Source organism: Parasteatoda tepidariorum, chromosome X2 (assembly GCF_043381705.1).
Source record: "Parasteatoda tepidariorum isolate YZ-2023 chromosome X2, CAS_Ptep_4.0, whole genome shotgun sequence".
NCBI classification, from domain to species: Eukaryota; Metazoa; Arthropoda; class Arachnida; order Araneae; family Theridiidae; genus Parasteatoda; species Parasteatoda tepidariorum.
Window position 1 is genome coordinate 57,340,861 of NC_092215.1, and position 23,991 is coordinate 57,364,851.

General features: G+C 27.9%; 1 protein-coding gene across 1 annotated transcript; it reads right to left on the reverse strand.

Annotated features, from left to right (window-relative positions):
• Positions 1-2,054: 2,054 nt before the first annotated feature.
• LOC107457255 (uncharacterized) lies at positions 2,055-23,990 on the reverse strand. The gene is made up of 6 exons (XM_016075379.3): positions 23,748-23,990; positions 19,775-20,124; positions 17,669-17,779; positions 16,171-16,309; positions 15,123-15,232; positions 2,055-5,168 (listed from the first exon to the last, which is right to left on the reverse strand). Exons 1-6 carry the CDS (start codon positions 23,770-23,772, stop codon positions 4,749-4,751), a joined length of 1,155 nt encoding a protein of 384 aa, XP_015930865.1. The 5' UTR covers positions 23,773-23,990; the 3' UTR covers positions 2,055-4,748.
• Between the last annotated feature and the right edge of the window lies 1 nt (position 23,991).

Consider the following 23,991-nt stretch of genomic DNA (forward strand, 5'->3'; position numbering starts at 1 on the left):
ATCCCCCCCCCCCCCCAAAAAAAAAGATTATTTTTTAACATGTTGCTGATCAATTTGTTTGTTAATTCTGTCAACCAAAAGCTTGCCCAAAGGGTTGTGAGCAGTGCTAAGTGTGTTCACATTGTCAGGTTAAATTTTAACTTCCTCACTGAGAGGTATGTATAAGTTTGAAAGAGTGCACTGTTGTGTGTTAATATAAAGCTTTTGACAAGCATTTTTTTATGACTCGAGCAAAAATAAATAGCAATATGAGAGGTTATAGTTTTAAACACACAGTATCAAATGACTTAGAAGGAATCCTCTTTTCACTACTTCAATTTTATCAATAAGATGAATATAGAGTATTAGTGGAAAAGAAAACACAGTGATGAACTTAACTAAAATACCATAACTTTAAATGAATATCAAGACAAGCTCAATAAAAAGTGAACAGACAATGGTCAAAATAGATAGGCAGAAGTGCATAATTTGTCAGGAGGATTGTAAAAGGAATCCTTGCAGCAGGTAGTCTAAAACCTATGGTTGCAACTAGAAAAGATCTAATTTCAAAAAATTATAACATCAATTTGAAATCAACAGGAATAGGAAATTTAACTGTGCATGAGAAGAAACTAACTCAGGCAGTTTAAAATTACACTTGTCTTTTGTTCTTGCCGAGAGCTTCTAAAAAGAAACAAAATATACCTTTGATTTTCATTTTCTTCTTTTCAATATTCAACCATTAGTGGACAGCTACTTTAAATTAGATGTGAATCTCATAGTTTATTTAACCTACAATCAATACCAAGTAGGTTTAATAGTCAATATTAAGATATTTGACAAGGTAAAAATAAGGAAAATTCTTAAGAATCTATATTGGATAAATAGATACATTGGATATTATCTAGAAACGATTTGATTTCAAAAAATTGCAAAACAAAAAGCTCAATTTTCCTTCAAGAGGAAATTTTGATTTCAAAAACTTACTCAAAAAACAACATAGATCAACTCAGAGATTCTAACTACTACAGATTCTCTGTAGTTTCAGAAAATATTTTCTCCTAGTGGTAGCAAGAGGAATGTTTTAAAAAATTAGAAGTAAAAGACTTTTGTCCACCACTTAACAAAAATAATTTAAAGATATATAAGGTCATATAGACGAAAGCTAATAAATATTTTTAAAAAAAATCTAAATTATTTCAAAACATTTAGTTTACTAACACTGAAAAAAATAATTCATAAAATTTCAAATAGTTGGATTCAACTATGTTTCAACTTCAATTTATGTTTGTAACGCTTCCCTTAAGAGTACTAATTTACTACACATACCCTTTCATTTTTTTGCAATGGGTATTTGTTTATTTCCCTATTTATCATATATAGATAGTTATTTTACTGAACTGTTATGACGAAACAAATGATAAAATGAGGTTTCTTGCAGTGCCAAATGTTGTAAAGTAAATTTACTACAGGCATGGATGTACTCCTGTAGCTTTGAGCTCCAGGTCAAGGTTTGGGTATGCCATCATCAAAATTAGTGTTTATAAGGTCTGAATTGGTAAAAACGGCTAAATTTAAATAAATGTTTCCCAAAATGCTGTTAGAATTAAAAAATGTTGAAAAGTGAACCTGACTCATTTACTCTCCTGGCTTTTCGATTTAGTCAAATCTTTGATTTTATCTCTGAAGAAGATTTCTTATATTTCTAAGACAGAACAAATAGTTGTATCTTTTTTCACTTATTGATTTCATACTGAGTTTAACGGATAATTGATTTTTTTTTTTTTAAAATTCTTTCACCAGAGGTAAATGTTAGAAGGAAAATAGTTCTTACTGACGAGAGGAACATTATATGCCAAACTCAGCTTGAGTGGGAAGTAAAGGTGACGTGTGCAATGCTAACTACAAAACAGCAATCATACTAATGGCTAATGGTCAGAAAATCGTGGAGCTTTAACCTCCTGTTTCACAATAGACTGTAGTAATTTATATATGTCAGATTGATAAAATAAAAGTTTTGATTGCACTCTTATTTTCATGGAATTTGGTGTAAAGGACATGCATGACAAGTGACATAATTTTAGGAGTTTTTATTTTAAAAATCGTCCAACAAAAAAATTAATACTTTTTAAACACTGATCTTCATTTTTACATGGAAATAGTTACAAGGTTTCTCCTTACTGCAGTAGAGTGCATATTTGAAACACAATTGAAAATCTAAGAAATAGACGTTTCTATTGAAACTTGAAAGACTTTTTCACAACAGCTTACAGTTTGACATTGAACAATTCAGAAATATATGGAATAAAAATTATTGTCAATAATTTCAACCTCCCAAAATATTACAAAAATACGTAGGAGGAACACTTAACATTAAAATAGATTTTATGATTGAAGTGATTGCATATATATCAATAGCTAGCTGTCTACATAACAAAATTTGGGAGCTATGACTGCTTTCTCATCTTTTTTTTTGCTATGTAAATTGTTAATTTTGATAAAGTGCTTCCAATGTTAAATTTTTTTCTCCTGTGTGTATCAAATAAAATTGCCAACTAAAAAAATTACTACTGCTTTCATGAATGGGCCTTAGCATCAATGGTAATGAACTGCACACACATTCATATTGTGTATACTGATCATACTGAGTAGACAGTATACCAATCAGTCATACAATCATGCAGACAAAGCATTCATACAAGCTACAACAGGAACAAGGGTGAACGTCTAAAAAATTATTAGAAAGCAATACTTCTAAAAATGTAGGACATTAATTAGAATACACAATACAAAAATGCGACAAATTAAAATAATAAAATTATTAAAATATGTATAAATATTATGTTTAAAAACATCAGAGACTTAACACATATGAAAAACCTGACATAATAGTGAAGTGGTTAATTCAAATTGATTGAATATAAGATAAATTGATAAAATTCTTATAAGTATGGAACGAAAACAAAACATAATAATATTAAAATAGCTTTTGTTAATAAAATATAAATGAATTTTTTTTTTAAAAATTGAATTTTATTTCAAAATTATAATTTTGAAAATGAAATGAACAAAATTATATGTGATGTATTAATTGAGTTTAATCACATGGTATCCATACTAGATGCTTATCAGATCAGATTAAAATGAATAATTTAAAAAACGAAAATTTCTAAATGTTAAAGAAACTTAACTTGATGACTCAATTCATCGAGATAGCTAAATATTAATTTTGGAGTATTTTTTATAAAAGTAATGATGGAGAGTCCTAAATTTATTAGAACAAAGTTCTAAGTTGCATGAAAATTGCAATCATTTATGTAATCAAATAGGAAAAATCTTTTTATCCATTTAAAGATCAAGTGATAGCTAAGTTTTTCACTAAGTTCAATGCTTTTCAATAAAAAGAAAATCATTAAAAATCACTTTAATTAATGGAAACTGATAAAAATTAGACCAGTCTAATGTTATTTTAATGCTTATGATTTTAAGAATGTTAAACGAACTTAAAACTCCTAGAAATAATAAGCTTCTAAGCAAACAACATATAAGGCTAGAATAAATTAATCCTCACATTGAATTGATATTAGGAACAATAAATTCCTATTGAATTAATATTTGGAACAAGTTTTCTAAAATTAGCAGACTAAGTTCTTTCTTTTATGTTGCCAGAATTGTAAAAATTACTTTGAAATCATCAGTTTGAAGAGGAAACAGTTTTTACAGTTTTTAATGTTTTTGGAACTATTGGTAGAAAAGAATATTTTCGAAAATGCAAAGTAAAGTTGACTTTTCTTATCCTTAAGTTTATTTTTCTTCTTAAAATGAATGATTGAAGAATTATTATTGCAAATTCAAATATGAATTCTCCAACATTAAAAATTTGTTTTCATAAAGGGATCAATTTAGCTCTTTTGCTTTTCAAAATTTCCACAAATACACTTTTTTCATCAAGAAAATTTTTTTCACATACAATATGCAAAGGTGCTTTTCATAACACAGTTTAGGTTAACATTAGAATATGACATGCAGATTTTTAAATCTTCAATTTCTAAATACTTTTTGACAAATTTTTCAGCTCAAATTTATTAAAATATGCTTATGGAATCGTATTATCTAATTAATCACTATATAAAAAATAATACAAAATCAAATAAAACATGAGAGGGCTATAAGAGTTTCTCAAAACTCAAATCAGAGAAATAAAATATTTCAATCTAAATTTTCTTACATGCTTAGACCAATATATATATTAAGTTTCTTACATAAAAAAAATTAATATTTAAATAAATGCTTTGAAATAGCAAAAGATACACTTAAAATTCTACATAATGTATATACAAAGCCCAATTATGGGAGAGGCATACCAGAACCAAAATTTAATAATAAAAAAATAATCTGTTACGAAAATTAAATTCTAGTTTTAAACTATTAAGATGAAAAAACTAGTTGTATAAGTCTTAAAGGGAAACTTTCCCTTTCATGTGAGATAAAATATTTTCAAATTTCCGATATGTAATGGATCATTTGATTCTTACAAATCGAGCACTATATAAAACTCACAGCAAATATTGTCATTTCTAAAAAAATATTAAAACAATGTAACAGCACATTTAAAAATTCACATAATATGCTTCACAAGCATTTGATACCAAGGGGGAAATAAGAAAACTTTCATTGAAAGTAAGAGAAGATCATAACATTATAGCAATGTTTCTGAAAAAAAAAAGACCAATCAAAGCTACTTTTAAAAAGCATGGGATGAGATGAGTTTAGTTCCAATTAAATGGAGCTTGCATGGATGCCTGGTTGTAAGTAGGGCTTGTTTGAGTAAGGTAATTGGATGATGATGAAGACGAAAATGTAGTAGGATTATGAAGAAGAGCAAAATTAGAAAGTGTATGCTGTGCATATCCCATAGCCATGGCTTGTGACAAAGACATTGGATTTGTGAACTGAGTAAGAGCAGCCATTGAGCTGTTCTCAGGCTCTGGACTAAGAGTAGGTGGAGGTGGGGAAGCACTGTTTGAGTGAGTAGTCTCTGGAGAAGAAGCAGAAGAATTGGAATCAGCTGAAGCCTGTGACAATTGAGGTAGTTGAGATGGAACAGTTGGAAGCTCCAAACTATTTGAATTATCATTAACAGGTTCTTCCAGCTGAGGTCTTATAGGAGGTAAATTTGTTGAGCTTTGCTACAAAAATTAAAAATCAATGTATAATAGTAATAAAAATAATTATAGTATCATGTAATATACATTATAATTCATCACATTGGGGACGAAAAATTTCTTCCACGGCAGGAAAAACCACCCCGAAAGAAATAGGTTTTTTAGAACCCAAGTAAGAAATAGTAGCTACCAAATATTCAGACAAAAAAATTCTCAGATTTCTCCAGCTGCTGACATGAATTTCATTGTTGATTTTTCAGTTCTGTTTTGCTGAAATACTGAACCAAAGGAGAGAGATCATTCTAAATACCTTATGTTTATACTATCAAATTTTCACATATTTAGTACTAATCTTAATTGAAATGAAATGGTAAACTAGTGGTTCAAACCTATTTTGACCTATACCCCTTTGTACATTGTGCTAGAACAGGGATGGGCAAACTACGGCCCCCGGCTTGCGAATAGAATTTTAACTTGCCGATCCATGGCGAATATAAACAATATACATCCATTTTCTCGTCTACTTCGTTTACAGCTATTTTTGTTCTTTTTTAACTAAGTAATGATGGCCTTTTTACTCTATTCTTGTTCTACAAAACATAAATTGATGCAAATAGCTAACAGAGATAGCTTCAATTGGTAAAATGTTGAAAGCAGAAAATCTTTATAGAATAGCCGTAGATTGGCACCAAAGAGCGTTTGTCTTTCTCGAGGAGCAAACAAACGGCATCTAATACATGTGAATCGCACTTCAGGTGTGGCAGGCTGCGCATTTTAAGTTCCAATGAGTGGATTTTTCCCGGGGCGAGTTCTAATACTATTTATTACATGTGGAAGGATTGAACACATATAACATTAATGTAAATAATGGGGAATTATTGAATATATAAAACAGTTAGTGCTTGTTTGAGTTATTTGTAAAACTTTTTAACTCCAAAATGGCTACTAAAAGCGAAGTTGATTCAGATTGCCCTTCTTTCAATGATGAATGAACTTGGAAATATTTTTCGACAGTTGCAAAAGATAAACCAGTATCTCTTATCTGCAATGAAGCTGTAGCAGTTTTTAACGGATACAACATTAACCGGCATAATACAGTCAAGCAGAAGAATACCAACTACGAAGCAACGTCAGAATGTTAAAGAAGACAAAATGCAGAAAGTCTTCTTAGAGAATTATCACGACGACAAATTTTTTTCAAGATAAACACTGTCTAAGAAGCAATTACGCATGCAAGTTACATTGTAACATACAATATTGCTAAAAAATAAATCTCTCAGTGATGGGGAGTTTCTTAAATAATGTATGCTCTAAGTTAGTGATGTTTTATGTCTTGATATGAAAAATAATTTTAAAACTGTAAGCTTATCGTGATAAACGGGTGACTTCTAGAAACTAAGCCATCGATTTAAAATTTGACATCACAATTAGAGTCAAAAATTGCACAATTTATAATTTGTTCAATAGCTATGGATAGAAGCACAGACATTAATAATACTGCTCAATTAGTATTATTTATAAAAGCTGTCGATGAGAACTTCGAAATTACCGAGGAACTGGCGTGCATACGTCCTTTAAAGGGAACTACAATGGGATGTGATATTTTTCGTGAGCTATGTTTGCTTCATCTTATACAGGGTGCGTAGCCAAATTATTCAACAAAAAATAAGCACCTTTTAAGCACTCAAAAAATATTTTTAAGCACTTAAAAAAAATATCATAATTAGGCAAGGTAGGAAAGTTTTTGACAATTGACTGTTTTATTTTGTTTTAACCGTCATGAATAAAAAAAATAATTTGGCATTGTTTTTGACGATTGTCGAAAATAACGAAATTTTGAATCATGTAAAATGAATGGCTCTTTCATACGCTACGGACTGACAATGCGGCGAAATAGATTGGGGTTGAATTAATTGTGAAAACGTTGAAGAGAACAATGTGGACTGTGCCTTTTTGCATAATTCGCAGCGAAAATCAACATTGCAAAATCTAATTTTGAAAAAGGGAAAATTAAGCACTTTTTAAAAACACCCAATGAAAAAAGCACCTTTAAGGGCTTTTAAAAATTGAAAATAAGCACCTTTAAGCACTTTTCAAAAATGCTACGCACCCTGTTATATATGTGAACAAGCGTTTTCAACTATGAACCAAAGAAAAAATAATTCAGAAGTAGACAAAGAGACAAGCATTTAGCTTTAAAATAAGTACATCTCACTTGGAACCTCAATATAAGGAACTATTAAAAATAAAATCGCAATTTTATTCATCTCATAAAATATTTAAATTAAAGCTTGTATATTGTTTCGTTATTTTAGAATTTTTTACTTAGCCCAACAAACTTTTCTTTTTCGATGATTGGCCCTCGACCAAAAAAGTTTGCTCATCCCTGTGCTAGAAGGTCAATTTCTCCTTCAAAACCTAAAACTATACATACACAATATTTATCCAGATTTTTTAGAAGTCCTTAAAATTAAAAAAAAAAAAAAGCATAGAAAATTAGGATATACCAATGCCTTCTAAAATTTTTTTATATTAACAAACTAATTAAGCAAATAAATTAATAGCTCAACTTTTAGAAGAAAAAGTATTATATTAGTATACCAAAGCAATGTGTTATTCGTTTATTTTGTTTAATGGGATGACTGAGATTGTTTCTTTCTTCACTAGTTATTTAATTTAATACATGCAGAGTTGCACTGTCAAGTAAGGTAAAAACACGGGTCACTTTCAACTACCAATCTATTTTTTTTTCAAGCCATTTTTAATTTTTTTATAATTTTTTCTTTAACTAAGAAAAAAATTCATTTGATTTTACACAGTTTTTATATAAACTGACACAAGCGTTAAAAATAATTGAAATTAAAACATATTGAACTAGTAATAATTTATAATTTGTAAAGTGATACCTTTTTTTAGAATAAAAATTTTTAAAGCATTTTATTAAAAATTAGATTAAATTTTTTTCCATACCTACCAAAATTCCTCTGTGTATTTCAAATTCAAAAGGGTCCCTTTTTGATACGCCCAATTTGAAGAGATCCTATTTTAAATTCATGTCGTTTATGGAAAATTTTCCCACAGCTATTTGTCGTTCCTTGACTATTTTCATATGGTTTTTCTTATTTCGATATAATTCATACGATGTCATGCCTAGCAAATTTTGTATTTTAGTACTCATGTTTTTCTACGCTCGATTCCAGACTATTCCATGGTAAATCCGCATTAATTTATAATCGCTTTTTCAGAAGTTATTAGTTACCTGTCGATTTTTAAACATTTTCAACCTCATTTTTTAAATTCTAATATTTTTAAAACATTATTTTGACACACATTTTCAAAATTCGAGAAATAAGCTGATTTGGAAAGAGATTGATGAAATGTGGGAATTTAACTGAGGCATTATTTTTAAGTTAAAATATTTCTCTTTAAAAATAAGATTTTGTTTAATAAGAAAATTAAGAACTTTGGATATTTTGGGTTTCACAAAAGTTATGCAAATATTTGTGAAATACAATGCTCTTTTTTTTGGAGATATAGTGCCCTTTTCAGTTATTAGTCAGTTTAGTTCAGTTATCAGCCCTCATTAAGGTCTAAAATGAAAACTTATGACATATACACAGTGTATGTGTTATGAAGGAAAGAAACAATTTTTCTACCCCTTTAGAGAATCTGAAAATAAAGATAAATTCCAGTTAAAGAAAGGAAGAATGAGAAGAAAAAGGTAGAGAAATAAATAGTCCTTGACCAATCCAGTTAAACAGAGACAGCACTCTACTATATTATTTCTAAGTGCATTCATTCCTTTACTGTGTTGTAACACACTATTGCAGATTTAAATAAAAAATAACAACTTTAACTACAAAAAAAAACAATGATTGACAAAATGAAAAAGTAAACAATGAATGTTTTGGTAAAATACTTGAAAAAGAGAAAAACTGGTGCAAAAATAAAAAAAATTTCCAGCTAAATCAGAAGAGTTCACAACTGAATGAAAACTTTTTTATGGAGGAATTTCAGCAAAAGAAAACATGGGTTATTTTAAAATGCTGTAACAGACAGCACATATTTTAAGCAGAAATTTTAACCCTAGCAGCAAAAGTTTCTAAAAAATTTGCTTCTTAAAAAAACTATGCCAATTTTCACTACCATGTCTTTCCAAACATTGTCATTAGGCCAAGTTTCATAGTATCAAAATAGCGAAAAGCTAAATTAAAAAGGACAGCCCTGTTTTATGTACTGAAATATATAAAAAAATATATTCGATCCCTTTACAGTAATTTCATATTTACCACTTATAAGTTACAACCTAATCTCAATGGCGGAAATATTTTTTATATAGTTGGAAGTACTCTTGACTTATTCTGAAATATTAAAAAGGAGAACTCAAAAGTTTTACAATTAGTATTTCTAATTAAACAATTGCGAACAAAATTTTCCAAGAAAAAGTTAATTATTAAAGATATCCTTTCCAGAAAAGTTTTCTGATCATGCTATTAAGTAAAAATTTGTTTAAAATAAAAATTTAATATGTATTTTGAAAAAAAAAATCATTATTAATTTATAAAACAAACCCTAGTCTAAATAAACAGACATACTGCCAAGGCATGATTTTATTGTCAGTGCTAAAAGATACTAATAGCAAAACCATAGTTCAGAGAAACCAGATCTGAAGTTGGCACTATAGGAAAAGGTAGGAAATGTAATACAGTCAAACCTCACTATAGTGAACACTGTTTATAGTGAACTCCCGGATATAGTGAACGAAATGTTCAGTCCCGTGCCTTGCTATACCCGTATAATGTTACTTTTTGTGGATATAGTGAACCAAAAAAGTGATGAAGTTGGATATAATGAACTTTTTCCTGTCTTCGACTAATTTTTTTCTTCATTTTTTTTGTAATAATTTTGAAATTTCTACTTCAAAATAAATACATATACCGATTTTTAAAACCATCCAAAGTGGAGAAGGTAGCGATAAGCATTTTTTTCTTGTTTGCTTCTTTTTTCCTACTTTCCCATCCCTAAACAAATCAAGTAGATGCTTCCAACCCAGGCAGATGATGCACCTGTAAGGTGCCAAGCTGATATTTTCAGGGAATATAAACTATCCAAATCTACAGTTTGTAACATATGGAAAAATAAGCAATTAACAATTTCTGCTCATGAAAAGTATTTAAATGGCAGAAAAAAGTTGAGAAAAGCAGATCACAAGGATATTAAAGAAGCATTACTTAAGTGGTTCAGCATTCAAAGAAGCCGCAATCTTCCAGTATATGGACAACTGTCGATGAATTTGCTAAGTGATTTTATGAGGTGACTTTGATGTGCTCGAATGGCAGGTTAGACAAGTTTAAAAAGTGGACTAACTGAAATTCAGGAAAAATTATCTGAGAGTCTGGAAATGTTTCCATATCTGATGTTGAGGACTGCTCAACAGCTAAAGATTACTATTTTTTTTTTTTTTTTTTTCGTTTTTTNTTATTTGAATAACGTGTAATAAAAGGGAAGAATTTGGGAACCATTAGTTAAATTGCCCGCATAACGGATATAGTGAACTCCCGGTTATAGTGAACCAAAATTTCGGTCCCTTGAAGGTTCACTATAGCGGGGTTTGACTGTACTATGCTTTTGAAAAGTAGTTCTTCGCTATTTCGGAATTAATTAGTTTAAATGTGAGTACAAATATAAATAAATGTTGTATAATAAGAAAAGTTTATCTTGAAACATGTATTAGAAGTTTTATCATGCTTAAATGTATTTAACTTATAAACACCTTGTCAGGAAAGCTAATGTACAAAGAAGGTGTTTTAGTTTGGCAATGAATTAGTTTCCGAGGACGATGTTTGTACTGGTCAGCCAGCTCGCATCGCTTAATTGTTTTGTTTTTTATTAATTATTAACTGTTGATTTTTTTTTAGCTAGTTATTTATTTTTGGCTTGAAAATACTTATTATTATTTTTTTTTTGCTAATTACTAAATGTTATCTTGTTTTTTTTGTTAGTTATCCATTGTTAGTTTGTTTTAGTAGCAATTTATTAAGCTTTTTATTGGATTCTTAAAGACTTGGGATTTTCTTTCAAGAAAAGAAAAAAGCAATCTTCTCTTATAGAAAGGTTTTTACAAAGAGATTTCTTATAGAGAAGTATTTTAGGTAGGTTCTTTTGTTTCATAAAAGCAAATATATTTCAAAAAAAACAAAAAAATTTACTTTTATAATAAATAAAAAAAAACTTTTCAGAAAAGATTGTGATTTTTTTATTTAAAAAAAAAATAAACAGTATATATTATGAGACATACATATGATCTTTTTCATGCTCAATGATTTCATGCATATGTTGACTTTTCCTTCCCCCACTAAACACCAATGTGGGATAAATTAATATACATAAATCTATAAAAAAAAAAGGGTTGCATACAAAAATAAGTATCCAAAGTAAAGTATTTCTGAGAATTTGTGCGTTTTTTTTTACTTAGATTTAATTAAAAAAAATTATCTTCGTAAATATAATTTTGTTTTGCTTAGTTTAAAAATATTAATAAGAATATGTTTTTTAAAAATCATAATAAGAAAAATCTGTTTTTAAAAATCATTATAAGAAATGAGCTTACAAGTAATATTTCAAATCAATTATTTTTAGAAATGCTCTAAAATCTTGTTCTTTTCTGTATTCTGTTCAAAATTTTAGTAAGATTCTTGGTAAAAAAATTTTTTTTTTAAAAATAGCACTTTGTTTTCCTTAATACCAATATCAGGGGTTTGTCTAGGTTTTTCTGAAAGGTACCTATTTTGTGAAAATTTAGACATAATTTGTGAAAATTAAAAATTATATTAAAAAATCAACACAAAAATAAAATTTTAAGAAAAAGTATTTTGTAAAACTACCGTTTTTCCTAAGTTTGAATTTGTGAAACAACCATTTTTCCTAAAGTTGAATTTGTGAAGGTACCGTTAAACGGTAGTAAATTTGGCCTGGACAGACCCCTGAATATTGGCCACTTTCCCTCCTTTTTCCTACCTTATGCCCTCAACTAACTTAAAGAGTAACCTAGTTTCCATGACAACGGTTGCAATCCGGTCTATCTGCCTTTCTGTCCAGCGCTAATTTGAGGTGAAATGGAGTATAGTATTCTTAAAGCGAGATTACCTTCTCATTTTGTGATGTAGAAAATGCAGCAAAATCATAATGGTGTGACAAATTGCAATATGAAATAACTACTGAATGGTTAATGTTAAATATTTGGACTCACAAAAAACATTGCGTCATACTATTATATTAAAATTACAGTAAATATGGCAAATTTGACAAAATACAAGATTTCCAAAGTTTTGTTCAAAATAACTGTTTTGTTATATCATGGAATAAAAAAATTTATTTATTAAAAAACATACACATATTACAATAAAGATATTTAAAAAAAATTTCTAATAAAATTTAACTTAGTTTTTCACCTTATCTAAATTACATTTGCCAAATTACTTTTTTCTATTTTCATTATACATTGCAAATTATGAATTAAAGAGTCTTACTATTGAACCATTTATCTTGAGGACTGTCAGGGTTTCATTATTCAAGGCCTTAAAAAATGTACTATTTTCCAGGATATGTAGTGGTTGAAAATAATCAGGTTAAAATCAGCACTTTTTTTGCTGTGATACATACAAACTATTTTTAAGATGGGAAAACAAAGGACAAAAAAAAAAGTGTAATCCACTACTTTGAAAATTCTGTTTACTGCGACATACTTTTTTAAAAAATTTCCATATAATTTAAAATAAATAAAAAAACAGACAAAATTCAATATTTTCAAATAAAAAAAAATTGAGACAGGAACAAGTGATCAAACATGATTTTAAAATAAGATTGCAATATCGTGAATGTGAATTATCTCAGAACTCTCAGAACCTGAATTATCTTGACTTAGGAAATTGTTTCCTCAATATAAATATAGATCAAAAAAGTTTAAAAAATAACTGATAATTATAGTTATTTTCACGCAACAATAAACTAATTCAAAATTAAATTGTAAATAATCTAGAAAGAAAAGAATAAATGTATTTAAAAAAAATTATAAGAAAACGTAATACATTGTACTAAGAAAAAAGATCAATACAATAAAAATAAAGACGTAACTTAAAGTAAATGGGTTAAACCGTAACTTAAAGTAAATGGATATTTAAAAGTACTTTTGATTTTGAAATAAATGAAATGCATAACAAAAGAGAACAATGTTTTCACTGCAATTTAATAGTCAAAACTGTTCATGACTTTCATCGTTTTCCAATTAGTAATCTGATATATTATGAAAAAAATTCAACAGCAAAAATGCTGAGTTTCTTTTTTATAAGATGACTAAAAGACTGAAAGAAGATAAGTCTGAATAATGAGTATTTAGTGAAGAGTCCCTAAATTGACTATCGTATGTTTGTGATTTCTTATAAGTTTTATCATTATTAAAAGAAATTAAAATATGATATAAGCATTCAAAACAAACAATAAATCAAAACTATATAATCAAAAATTAGGGAATAACCCCTGAATAATAGCCGTTAAAAGGATTGACAGCAATCTAAAAATAAAATACAAGTTAATTAATTTGTATTTTTAGATAAAACTTCGCATGAAAACTGTGATTTCTTTTTATTTCAAACAAAAATTAGTAAAAAGCAAAAATTAAATGTATTGAGGGAAAAAACTTTCACCACTCTGACAGAAGAGTGGCACCCAGGCCTCTACTTTTAGAAAATGAAAGAAAAAATGAAAAAGATTGTCTCTGTTACAATAACAGAAGAAAATGTTAGTAAAAGAAGCCAAAATAACACACAATGTTGAACCCCTTAAACAACTTCAATAATCACATATCATTTTAGATACAAAGTTTAAAAAAATTATAACAGACAATGAACGCAAATAAATTTCAATACAATAAATAAATTTACAATATTTTTTTAGAATAGGAGCCACAACGGGATACTCACAGTAGTATTTAACTTTTATATATCAGGCATATTTTGGAGTTCAGCAAGTGTATAAGTAGATTCTTTTACTAAAAAAATAAATAAATGAAATTGTAATGTGGAAGAAAGATTTCATTTCTTTTAAAAATTTCGCTCCCTCAGCAGTCTATGTGTGAGACACCCAATGTTTATGACCATGAGGTAAAGTCCCTGCTACTGACTTATGATGAAAAAGAGGTGTAAAATGACAAAATTAGAAAATGATTCTATAAAAAGGGTGGGGTAGCATTTTTACTCCAATACTGATTCAGCAGTAATTAATCATTCTTCTGAGAAAAAGGGGGTGATAAAAAAAAGTTATTTTATTTTCTCAAACTCCCTTTCCTTTGAAAAAACCTTTTGGACAATTTTAAGTCTAGTTTTCTTATATCTTTAACAATGGATGAAATTTTAAATTTAAATTATTTTTCAATCGCAGGGAGAATCATCACAAGAAACTGATTTCTTTAGTCAAATTTAAAACTCTCGTATTGTAATTATAGCATATTCAAATACCAAAATATGAAAATCCACTTGGAAATTTCCAAAAAAGGGACAAATAACTGCTGAAAAACAATGTAGATTTAAGGTGGAAGCATCACAAATCGAGCATATTTAAAAATAATCACTAAATTAAAATTGCATGCTTTAATAATATCAATGTTAGTAAGACACACGAAATTAGAGTGCAGCCGTATAAACAACATTGAAATTTGAAAAACATAAATGGTTACAATGTTAAAAAAAAAAGGATAAAAAACCCCAGGTGAATTTTCACAAGGATTAATGCAAATATAAATCTCCAGTCTACGACTATAAGAGATTACCAGCAATTTTCGCTAACATGTTTTGCTGTAACTAGCTTTTGATTTACTTAAATTAGCAATTTCCCACTTGCTAGTCATCAAAATTGCGCATTGCATACTGCCATATTTTTCAATAGTTTTTAATTCCCATTATTCACTCTTAAGTACTCACTTACCTTTTTTCTGTATTCTTCCATGTTTGCTTCATAACGAATTTTTTCTTCTCCTTGTTTTTCAATATATTTGCGTTTATCTTCATCTGTCATACCTCTCCAGCGTTCACCACCTACATAATAAATTTACAATCAAAAAAAATAAATAAATAAAAAAAAATTGCATTTCTTGAACAGTACTTTATTGTGATTAGCACCAAGTCACTTCTTTCAAAAAGTTTATTATCTACTATTTTTTTCAAAAAAATCCTTAAATATAAAAACTAAGCTATTTTTTTCCACTGATAAGCCACAAAAAATATATGAAATTGCGAGACATTGAGAAATTTAAAAATATTTTCTTTTCTCCTCAAAACAATCCCATTAGCTGAAATAAAAACTGATAAATTTGTCCCAGTTTTGCCAGGAAGCCTTTAAAATCAGAAAGGCAGACTATAAATAGAAAGTTTTTTTTTATTTAGATTCAATTCTACATACGAAAACAGGAAATTTTAATCTGAAATAAACAGTGCAATAATAAATAAGAATCTGTTGATTTACACTATTTGATCATGTCTTTTAAAACCAACCAGTCTTTTCTAATTCATTAATTTGATTTAGTAATTTTAATCAGTGGAAAATATGTTATTATATCACTTTCTGCATCAAGCAGGAGTCTCAGGACTCAAAATAGACTTATAGCATGAGGAGTGGCTAAGCAGACACTATGAATTCAAGTCATTTTTTGACCTGTCATTACAAGAAAGAAGATAATAATAATGAACTCTAAATGATCAGATTACAAATGTATTTGCACTTTGTCCTTTATGAATGTTAGTCAAATTTTATCACCTTTAAAACTGCTTATTGCTTACTTTTAAATTGGCTTATTGTTAATTTTCAAATGTTTATTTTTCACTGTTAATTGTTCTTCCTGCTTCTTTATGGTGCAATGAAATTTTATAACTATGAATTAATTTCAAAATAAAGTCATATATCACTCAGGATAAAGAGGGATAATGCTAGAATCATTTTTACAAATAACAGTCAAGAAAAAATAAAATATTTTTACCAAGCTTTGCTAAAGCTGCAACACCACCTTCAGGCTCTTTTCCAGCCATTTCTTTTCTTAAATCTCCCATAAACAGCATGAAAGCTGTACCAGGTCGTTTTGGTTTGTTAGCATCTCTGGCAGGTTTAAATATCGCCATCTAAAGCAGAATAAAAACTTAATTAGATTTAATAATCCTGCAGAAATTGTAATAAAAATAATGGAATCTATAAAAATATCTTAATAAAATGAAATCAAATTCTTTTGTAGAATCATTTTGATTTCTCATTAAGTAGTAATTAGATTCAAATTAATATCTAAATATTGTAGATATTTTACTAAAACTTTGAAGCATCCATTTTGAAAAAGATTTTGTTTTATTTTTGGAGTCCTGTAGTTTTCACCCTAACACTTGGTACAACAAACAGTTATAGAGTTATTTATTTAGAGCATTTAAAGCTAATGCAATTAAAGTCAAATCTTTTATTACTTACTCATATAAAATTGTTAGTTCTTAGTTAGTGAAGCAGTATTAATGCGTCCTAATCATGAAGACCATTATAGTCGTGCAAACCAGGCTTTTTGCACAGAGTGTTATATACAGGATATGTGAGGATGTGGAAACTATTTTGTTCACTTCTCAAATGATTTCCATCTAATTAGTTATTTAATATCATTTAACGTTATTTTGCTTTTTCTGTTTTTGTTAATAGTGAATATTCATTAGCCTAATTTTTGGTTAGCGTAATTTTGATTGATTCATCGCAGGAGCCATTAGTTTCACATTGTTGTTGAGTTCATTTTACTATCACTATTTTAGCGTAATTTTGATTGATTCATTGCAGGAGCTATTAGTTTCACATTGTTGTTGAGTTCATTTTACTATCACTATTATCAATTGATCTCGGTTTGCTTTTCTTTTCTTAATATTTAAAATTAGTTACAATTAATTTACCTATTTATTATCAGTTGCAATTTAAATCAATTTGTAACAGGAGAACATTATTTTGTTCACTTCTTAATTCATTTCACTCTAATAATTAGTTTTACGCTTAATATTATTTAACATTATTTTGGTCTTTCATTCACTTTTTAAAAATACTACTTGCTTAAATTAAACTACATGTTTTTTAATGTTGCGATTTCGAATCATTTCCTTAGGAAACTTTGTGGTATTATTGTGAAATAATGTATAAGCCATGGAAAGTTATTGGTAGAAGTCATGGAAAATCATGTATTTACATAACTTTAAATTTAGCAGATACCCTGTACATCACAAGTATCTTCTTATATCATTATATATCTTATTTTTATATAAATTTAAGTTCTGAGTCATCAAGCAAGAAAAATGTTTAAAGTTTGCAGTTTAAATATGAAATTGATATTTAGTGATACATTCTATCTGAATAACCATTTCCTATTGGTAAGTCAAGATTTCAAGTGTTTCATGGTTTATAGCAGATAAGCACGTGATTTCAAAACTGGTATGACTAAATTATTTGTTTGTTTAAACATTTACCTCTTTTCTGTAACGTTCTCTGTCACGTGCAGCAACTTCAAGAAATGGCTGTTTTTCATCACCTGTCATACCATTCCATTTATCAGCACACTCTTTTCCAAATTCTCCAATCTAAAATAAACATTAAATAAATAAAAATAAAAAATTTTTTTTTTTTTTTTAGAAATGCTACATTTTTTAATTACAAAAACTGAATTTTTAGAATCCAGTATTTTAAATTAAAAAAAAATAATTACCAATTAATTTCTAAGTACTAACATGTTAATATTAATATTTAATTTTTCAATTAAAAGTAACAATTTAAATTTGTGGACTTCTTAAAATAAACTTCATTCTGAAAATATATTTTAAAAAAGGGAAGAAAAAAAATTTTTTTTTGTTATGAATCAGAATTTTTTTAAATATTTAAATACTTTTTTTTAACATTAATTTATTGCACATTAATAATACATAAAACTTCATGCACATTAATAAAACATATAATTCAACATGAAAACATGGCTGAAAGCCCTTATATAGCAAGATGGAAAAGAGTAAAAACTGGTACGAAAGACATTTCATTTTAGCATTTTTTTCGAGAAAAATAAAATATCTGTAACTATCAAGATTTCTTTTAGAATTGTGGCAGATATATAAAACTGCTTCTTTTCCATGATAAAAACTGTTCAACAATATCTACTTTAGTAGATATTGTTGAACAGTTTGAAAAAAAAAAAGATTAAGTAAACTCCTCTCGAAAACTAGTTATAACTGAAATGGTTTTATTACCAGCCTTACTTCTTTTCCGTCTCGCTTTCATGCATGAAAACTTTTTTAAAAAAATAAAAAAAAATAAAAATTTCAAACAAAATTGATAATGTTAATTATTACAAACTAATTATTGCATAAATGAAATCATAGATATTTTAATTCAAGCTTAACAACCTCATGAACTTTAGAGCCACTAATTAATAAATTAGACCAGAAAACATTAATATTAATTTCTTAAATTTCTCTTTACAAAACAATTCATTATTCATTATTTTAACACATTAAGGTATTTATGTATAATTTAGCCCACCACAGCTCCAAATTAATTTTGACGACTTCTAAATTGATTTTTAAACAATAACTGATTACAAAGTAATTGTCAAAATACAAATATAACTTAACACATGCAAAAAATTAGAAAATATTTAAATTTGAACCACGTTTAAAATTTATCAAACCACTTCTAAAATATAAATGAATGAAAAAATTTTTGAAGAAAAACACATTTTTCTATTGTCTTATATAAATATTGTACTATAACAGTCGCATTAAAGCTATGTTTTGACAATTATTTTCAGATTAAGCAAAAATGATTAATGACATAAATACCCTCATTAACTACATATATACGTTTTAAAGGCATTCATACTTCAGTAAACATAAATTGAAATACTGTAAAGTCAACTTTTCAAATTCTTTTAATGGTACGAAAATCAAGGGATTGACTTATATGCTGGTAAAGTCAGATATTCATTCATCATGAAATATAGATGCAGTATAAATAATAAGATAGATATGAATAACTCTGTATCAATTTATCCCTTTCAAAAACTATTTTTAATATGTTATACGCAATTAATTTTACATTTCCTTTGTAATATCTTCTTTAGATAGGTAGTGAATTTTTTTAGAAACAATAGTTTGAATTATGCTCAGAAAAAAATTTATAAAAGTTAACAAATTTAAAGATTCAACCTGCGTCTGATTGAATAGTGTTAGGAGTGTCGCCATATGGATCCCGCTCTGCAATGGATTCCAATTCTTCCTCATTTGCGAGTTCCTCCAAAAATTGTCTTCATACCCACGCGAGGAATTTGAAATTCTCCATTTTTTAAAAGAATTTACAATAACATTTAAGTCTACATTTTGCTATGCATCTAGTATCATTTGACAAATGGCGCCAGTAGGAATAATAATACTTATTGACAGTGACTGACTTATTCATTCAATATCGCAGAAATTTGCTATCTTTTTATCAAAAATTGAGTCAACTGATAGTGATAGACAGGGATATACAGTATTTATTTATTGCTGACAAAAAGTCATTATGGATTAAATGCTACAATATATTCATACCTTAGGAATTTGTCTTCCATTCCTTTTCTGTTCTTCTCTATACCACTGAGTAAAATTGATGTAAGCAGTCGTTGCTCGTTTAGGAGCTGGTACTCCATCTTTATTTACTTTTAGCTTTTTCTTTATTTTACCTCCACCATTTACAGCTCCTACTTGAGATAAATGGTGCGTATTACCAGAAGTTGATTGCATGGAACCAGAATTCATGGACAGATTTAATCCAGTTGACATCATAGGAATTTGAGAATGTAAGGAGTTATTACCACACGATACGGCATGTTGAACCATAGCCTGATGATAATCATATTCACTAGGAAGACTTAAATTCCGATGTCCCAAAGGCAAACCATCTAAAGTTATTTAAACAAATTGAATTAAATAACAGAGTGATAATGGCAACATATTAATTATGTGGCTAATTTATGTATAGAAAACACGTTTCTGGGTTAAGTTTGATTAGGATTAGCTAAATATTTCAACAGATGTTAAATCAGGTTTCACGAGATGCTAATACTTCAACAATTTTTTGTTGAAATGGTGTTTAAATAGTGTTTACAAGGTGCTTTTTTAGTACCTAGTAAACACTATTTAAGCAGTTAAAAAATTCATATTTATGCTGTGCACTAAAATTTTTTTCTACTTAATATAGAAAGCAATGAAAAAAAATTGCAAAAACATCTTCAATGACTTTATATAATTATGATAAAATAACTCATTTTTGGCAAATAACTAAATGCTACTTTACACAATTATACATACATAATTTTAACTTAAACAATATGGATCTACTCATTCTATTCCTTAAAATAGATCAAAAGCTGTTTAATATTTAAACTGTTATATGATAAAAGGTGAGGTTGTTAAATATTGTTAACAGACAAAATTACTTATTATTCATTACTTATCATTGTGTCTCACATTCTGTATTCCTAAGTTTAAATATTATTTTTCCAAATACAGGTGATTATTTTTTAAATGTAGGTATAACTGTTCATTAAGATTAACATATAAACAAAATCTTTATTATTTTTTTTAATGAACTTAGAAAAAAAAACTAAGATAAATGAGAAGAAACCATGGGGGTTAGTGAGTGAAGCCTCCTAGTTATTCAAATAAATTAGCCGAAAGATATATTCAAAACTAATTTATAAATTGAGTTCAAAATGTAAGAAAAGAAAAATATTTTAAATTCTTTTAAATTTCAATGATAAATTTCTGAACTTTAAAAAAAAAAAAAAAAATGCATTTCTTATTTAGTTAATGAAGATCTCTGCATTGTTCAACTTCAAAATTGTAAAGTTGGTAATGAATGTTGTAATTTTTTGGTTAGCTGGGCACAAGAAAATTCAGTTATTTCTTTATTATTTTCATTTAATTTATTTAAATTTCATATGTTTAAAAAATAATATAGATTTGGGAGATTTCTATACCTGTTTGAGATTTTTTTACTGCCAAGCTTGGCAAAGAGATGGTGTTTGCTAAAACAACAAAATATAACATACACAGAGAATTAAATGGGATTATGAGAGAATTGAATGTACATAATGACATAGGTGAGATTGTACTGGAGATTAGACATCTTGATAACGTCCATATGACAGTTTTGTAATTCTGCAGATCGGAGAATGTTTAAGGCTAAGTGATGATATTTTTAAAGGACAAGTACTACTTACCGGTATACCCTGCACTGTTGTTAAAACTGATGATAATATAAGAATTTCAAAATTCATAGGGTTGCAATATTTAATTTCCGCGATCAGCATCAGGTGTAGGTCTATTATGAAACAGTTGCCTCGGGAGTAACATTAGTTATAAATCTTAGTTATGAAATTTATGTTTTGTGTTAAAAAATGCCCGCAAGACAAGCTAACGTTGAATTTATTAGGGTTACAATTATTGATTCCGTTTTTGGCATGTGGCGAAAGCAACGCCAATAGGAAAGTGCTAGACATGGTAGGAAAGGGAAAAAAAATCTATAAACATCAATTACAGAGGCCTGACAAATCTGTTCTAAAAAAATTTATTAAGTGAAAATGTGAAGGAAAAAAAAGATGGTAGAGGTACACATTTCATGGCGACTTTTTGCTTGCAGCCAATAAACAAAGTATCAATTTTTTTACAATTGTTAAAAATAGTTTCTTTTATCTTTTTAACATGAACAATTTTAATAAAATAAGTGCTTTAATAACAAATATAAACATGCTGATATGTTAAATTTCTTCGAACAAACAATTCTTGGATATAAAAAATATAATATTTATAAATTCTATTAAATACTTATTACTAATTCAACTACAGCTGGTAATTATAGTTAAATATAATCACCAGATAAAAGTAATACTATTAAAATACCCATAATATGGATAGCACCCCTCTAAAAGCCCTCACCATGGAGTGAGGGGGGGAGTGATCGTGCCCACTTCGGAAATCTATAGTCTAAATCCATGGTTACCAACTGGCGGCCCACGGGCCACATCCGGCCCGCCAAGCTTTTTTTTGTGGCCCACGAACTAAAATATATTAGTTGTCATTTTTTGCAGACAATTTTCGTAAAAAATTTATATGGGTTTAAAGTACTTTTCTTCGGTAAAAAAACCTAATTTGTTCCTTTCTGTGAAATTTAACATACCAACGGTACAAAAAAAAAATTTCTCTGGAAAAAATCTACTTCTTATTTTAATTTGTAATTCAATATTTTCGTTTTGTACAACTTGATAAAACTCTGACAGTAATATTTAATGTTCCTTGAAACATAAAAGAGTCTTATATAAAATTTTGATAAAGTTGCGGCCCGCCATTTGACTGGCGTTTTTAATTGCAGCCCCCGGCCTAATGTAAGTTGGAAATCCCTAGTCTAAATAATTATAAATTTTCCAAACAATACTGTAAATACTCTTTTCCCTAGTTAACATTTTTTTAAGACTTATTTTGCTATATATTTCTTAGAAATCAGAAAAATGGTAACAGCACTTGACAAAGACAGGATCATTTAATTATAACATTCTATTTATAAACAGCAATAATTATATGGAAAATTAAGAGGTTTTTACTCATATTTTACAACCTTCTCATTTTTTCTTCTTTGTCCTGTCAGTAACAATCTTCAAAATATACAAGACTAAAGAAGTAGACAGAATTTTAAATCGAGAAATTGACAGTTGATCTGAATTCAGGGATATTAGCATATCTTAATATGTAGCACTAACTAAAATCACCAACGTGCGAAATGGATTTCAAACTTGCAAAATTTTAAAAAAATAAAGACACAGAGGTTTGCTCAACAGTGGCTATGAGTTATACCCTTTAAGTTGTTCCCCATCTGTTTTTTTCTTTTCTTTTTTACTGTTTTTTGCAGGCTGATGCCTGTCAGAACTAAGACTTGGCAATTAGTATGTTACTTTTGGCCTCTAGTATGTTATTTTTTAGGGGTTCTCAAATTTAAATTTTTAGCTTTTTAACAAAAATCTTCTATCCTTATTATAATTAACTTTCAATAAAATTTCACAGCACATTCAAGTCAGTTTCGATATATTAACTAAAAACCATGTTAACTGAGCATTAATGATAACAAATTATCATGTATTGAAAAAAAATCAGCAAAAACCGATTCATGGAATTATAACACGTTAATTATAATTGCAGTTCAATTAGTTTTCAGCTTTCAAAAGGTCTCCATCTTATGCCTTTTAATTTTTTATTCAAAATCCTTAATAACTTAAAGAACAAAAGAAGATAAAAATAAATAAATATGAACATTCAAATAAATAATTGGTATGACCTTATAAATGGCCATATTTTTATTGTTTTATGCTGCACTGACTATAAAATCACGATTCTTGAACTAATGTAGAATAATTAAGAATAGCACATTTTAAAATCAACATCAAAGATTAATTGCTTGTTTTTTATAGTAAAGGACACACATTTCAAGAATAATTGATTTCTGCTAGTTTTTAAAAAAATGTTAACTTACATGGATACAACTTGTCGGCGGACATGATGAGAAATTGTTCTTTGACAACAGTTTTCAAATTTTACATTGGTAATTAAATAAAAATTGATTAGAACTTCAAAAGCTAAGCTTTTTAAATAAAAATCTAAGAAGAAATTTATTCTTTTTCCATTAACACTGGATACAGAAACTACGATATAGTACTTTCTAGCAATGAATACAACTTAGTGATCGAGCTGAATGCCAGATGCTGAACTCAAAATTT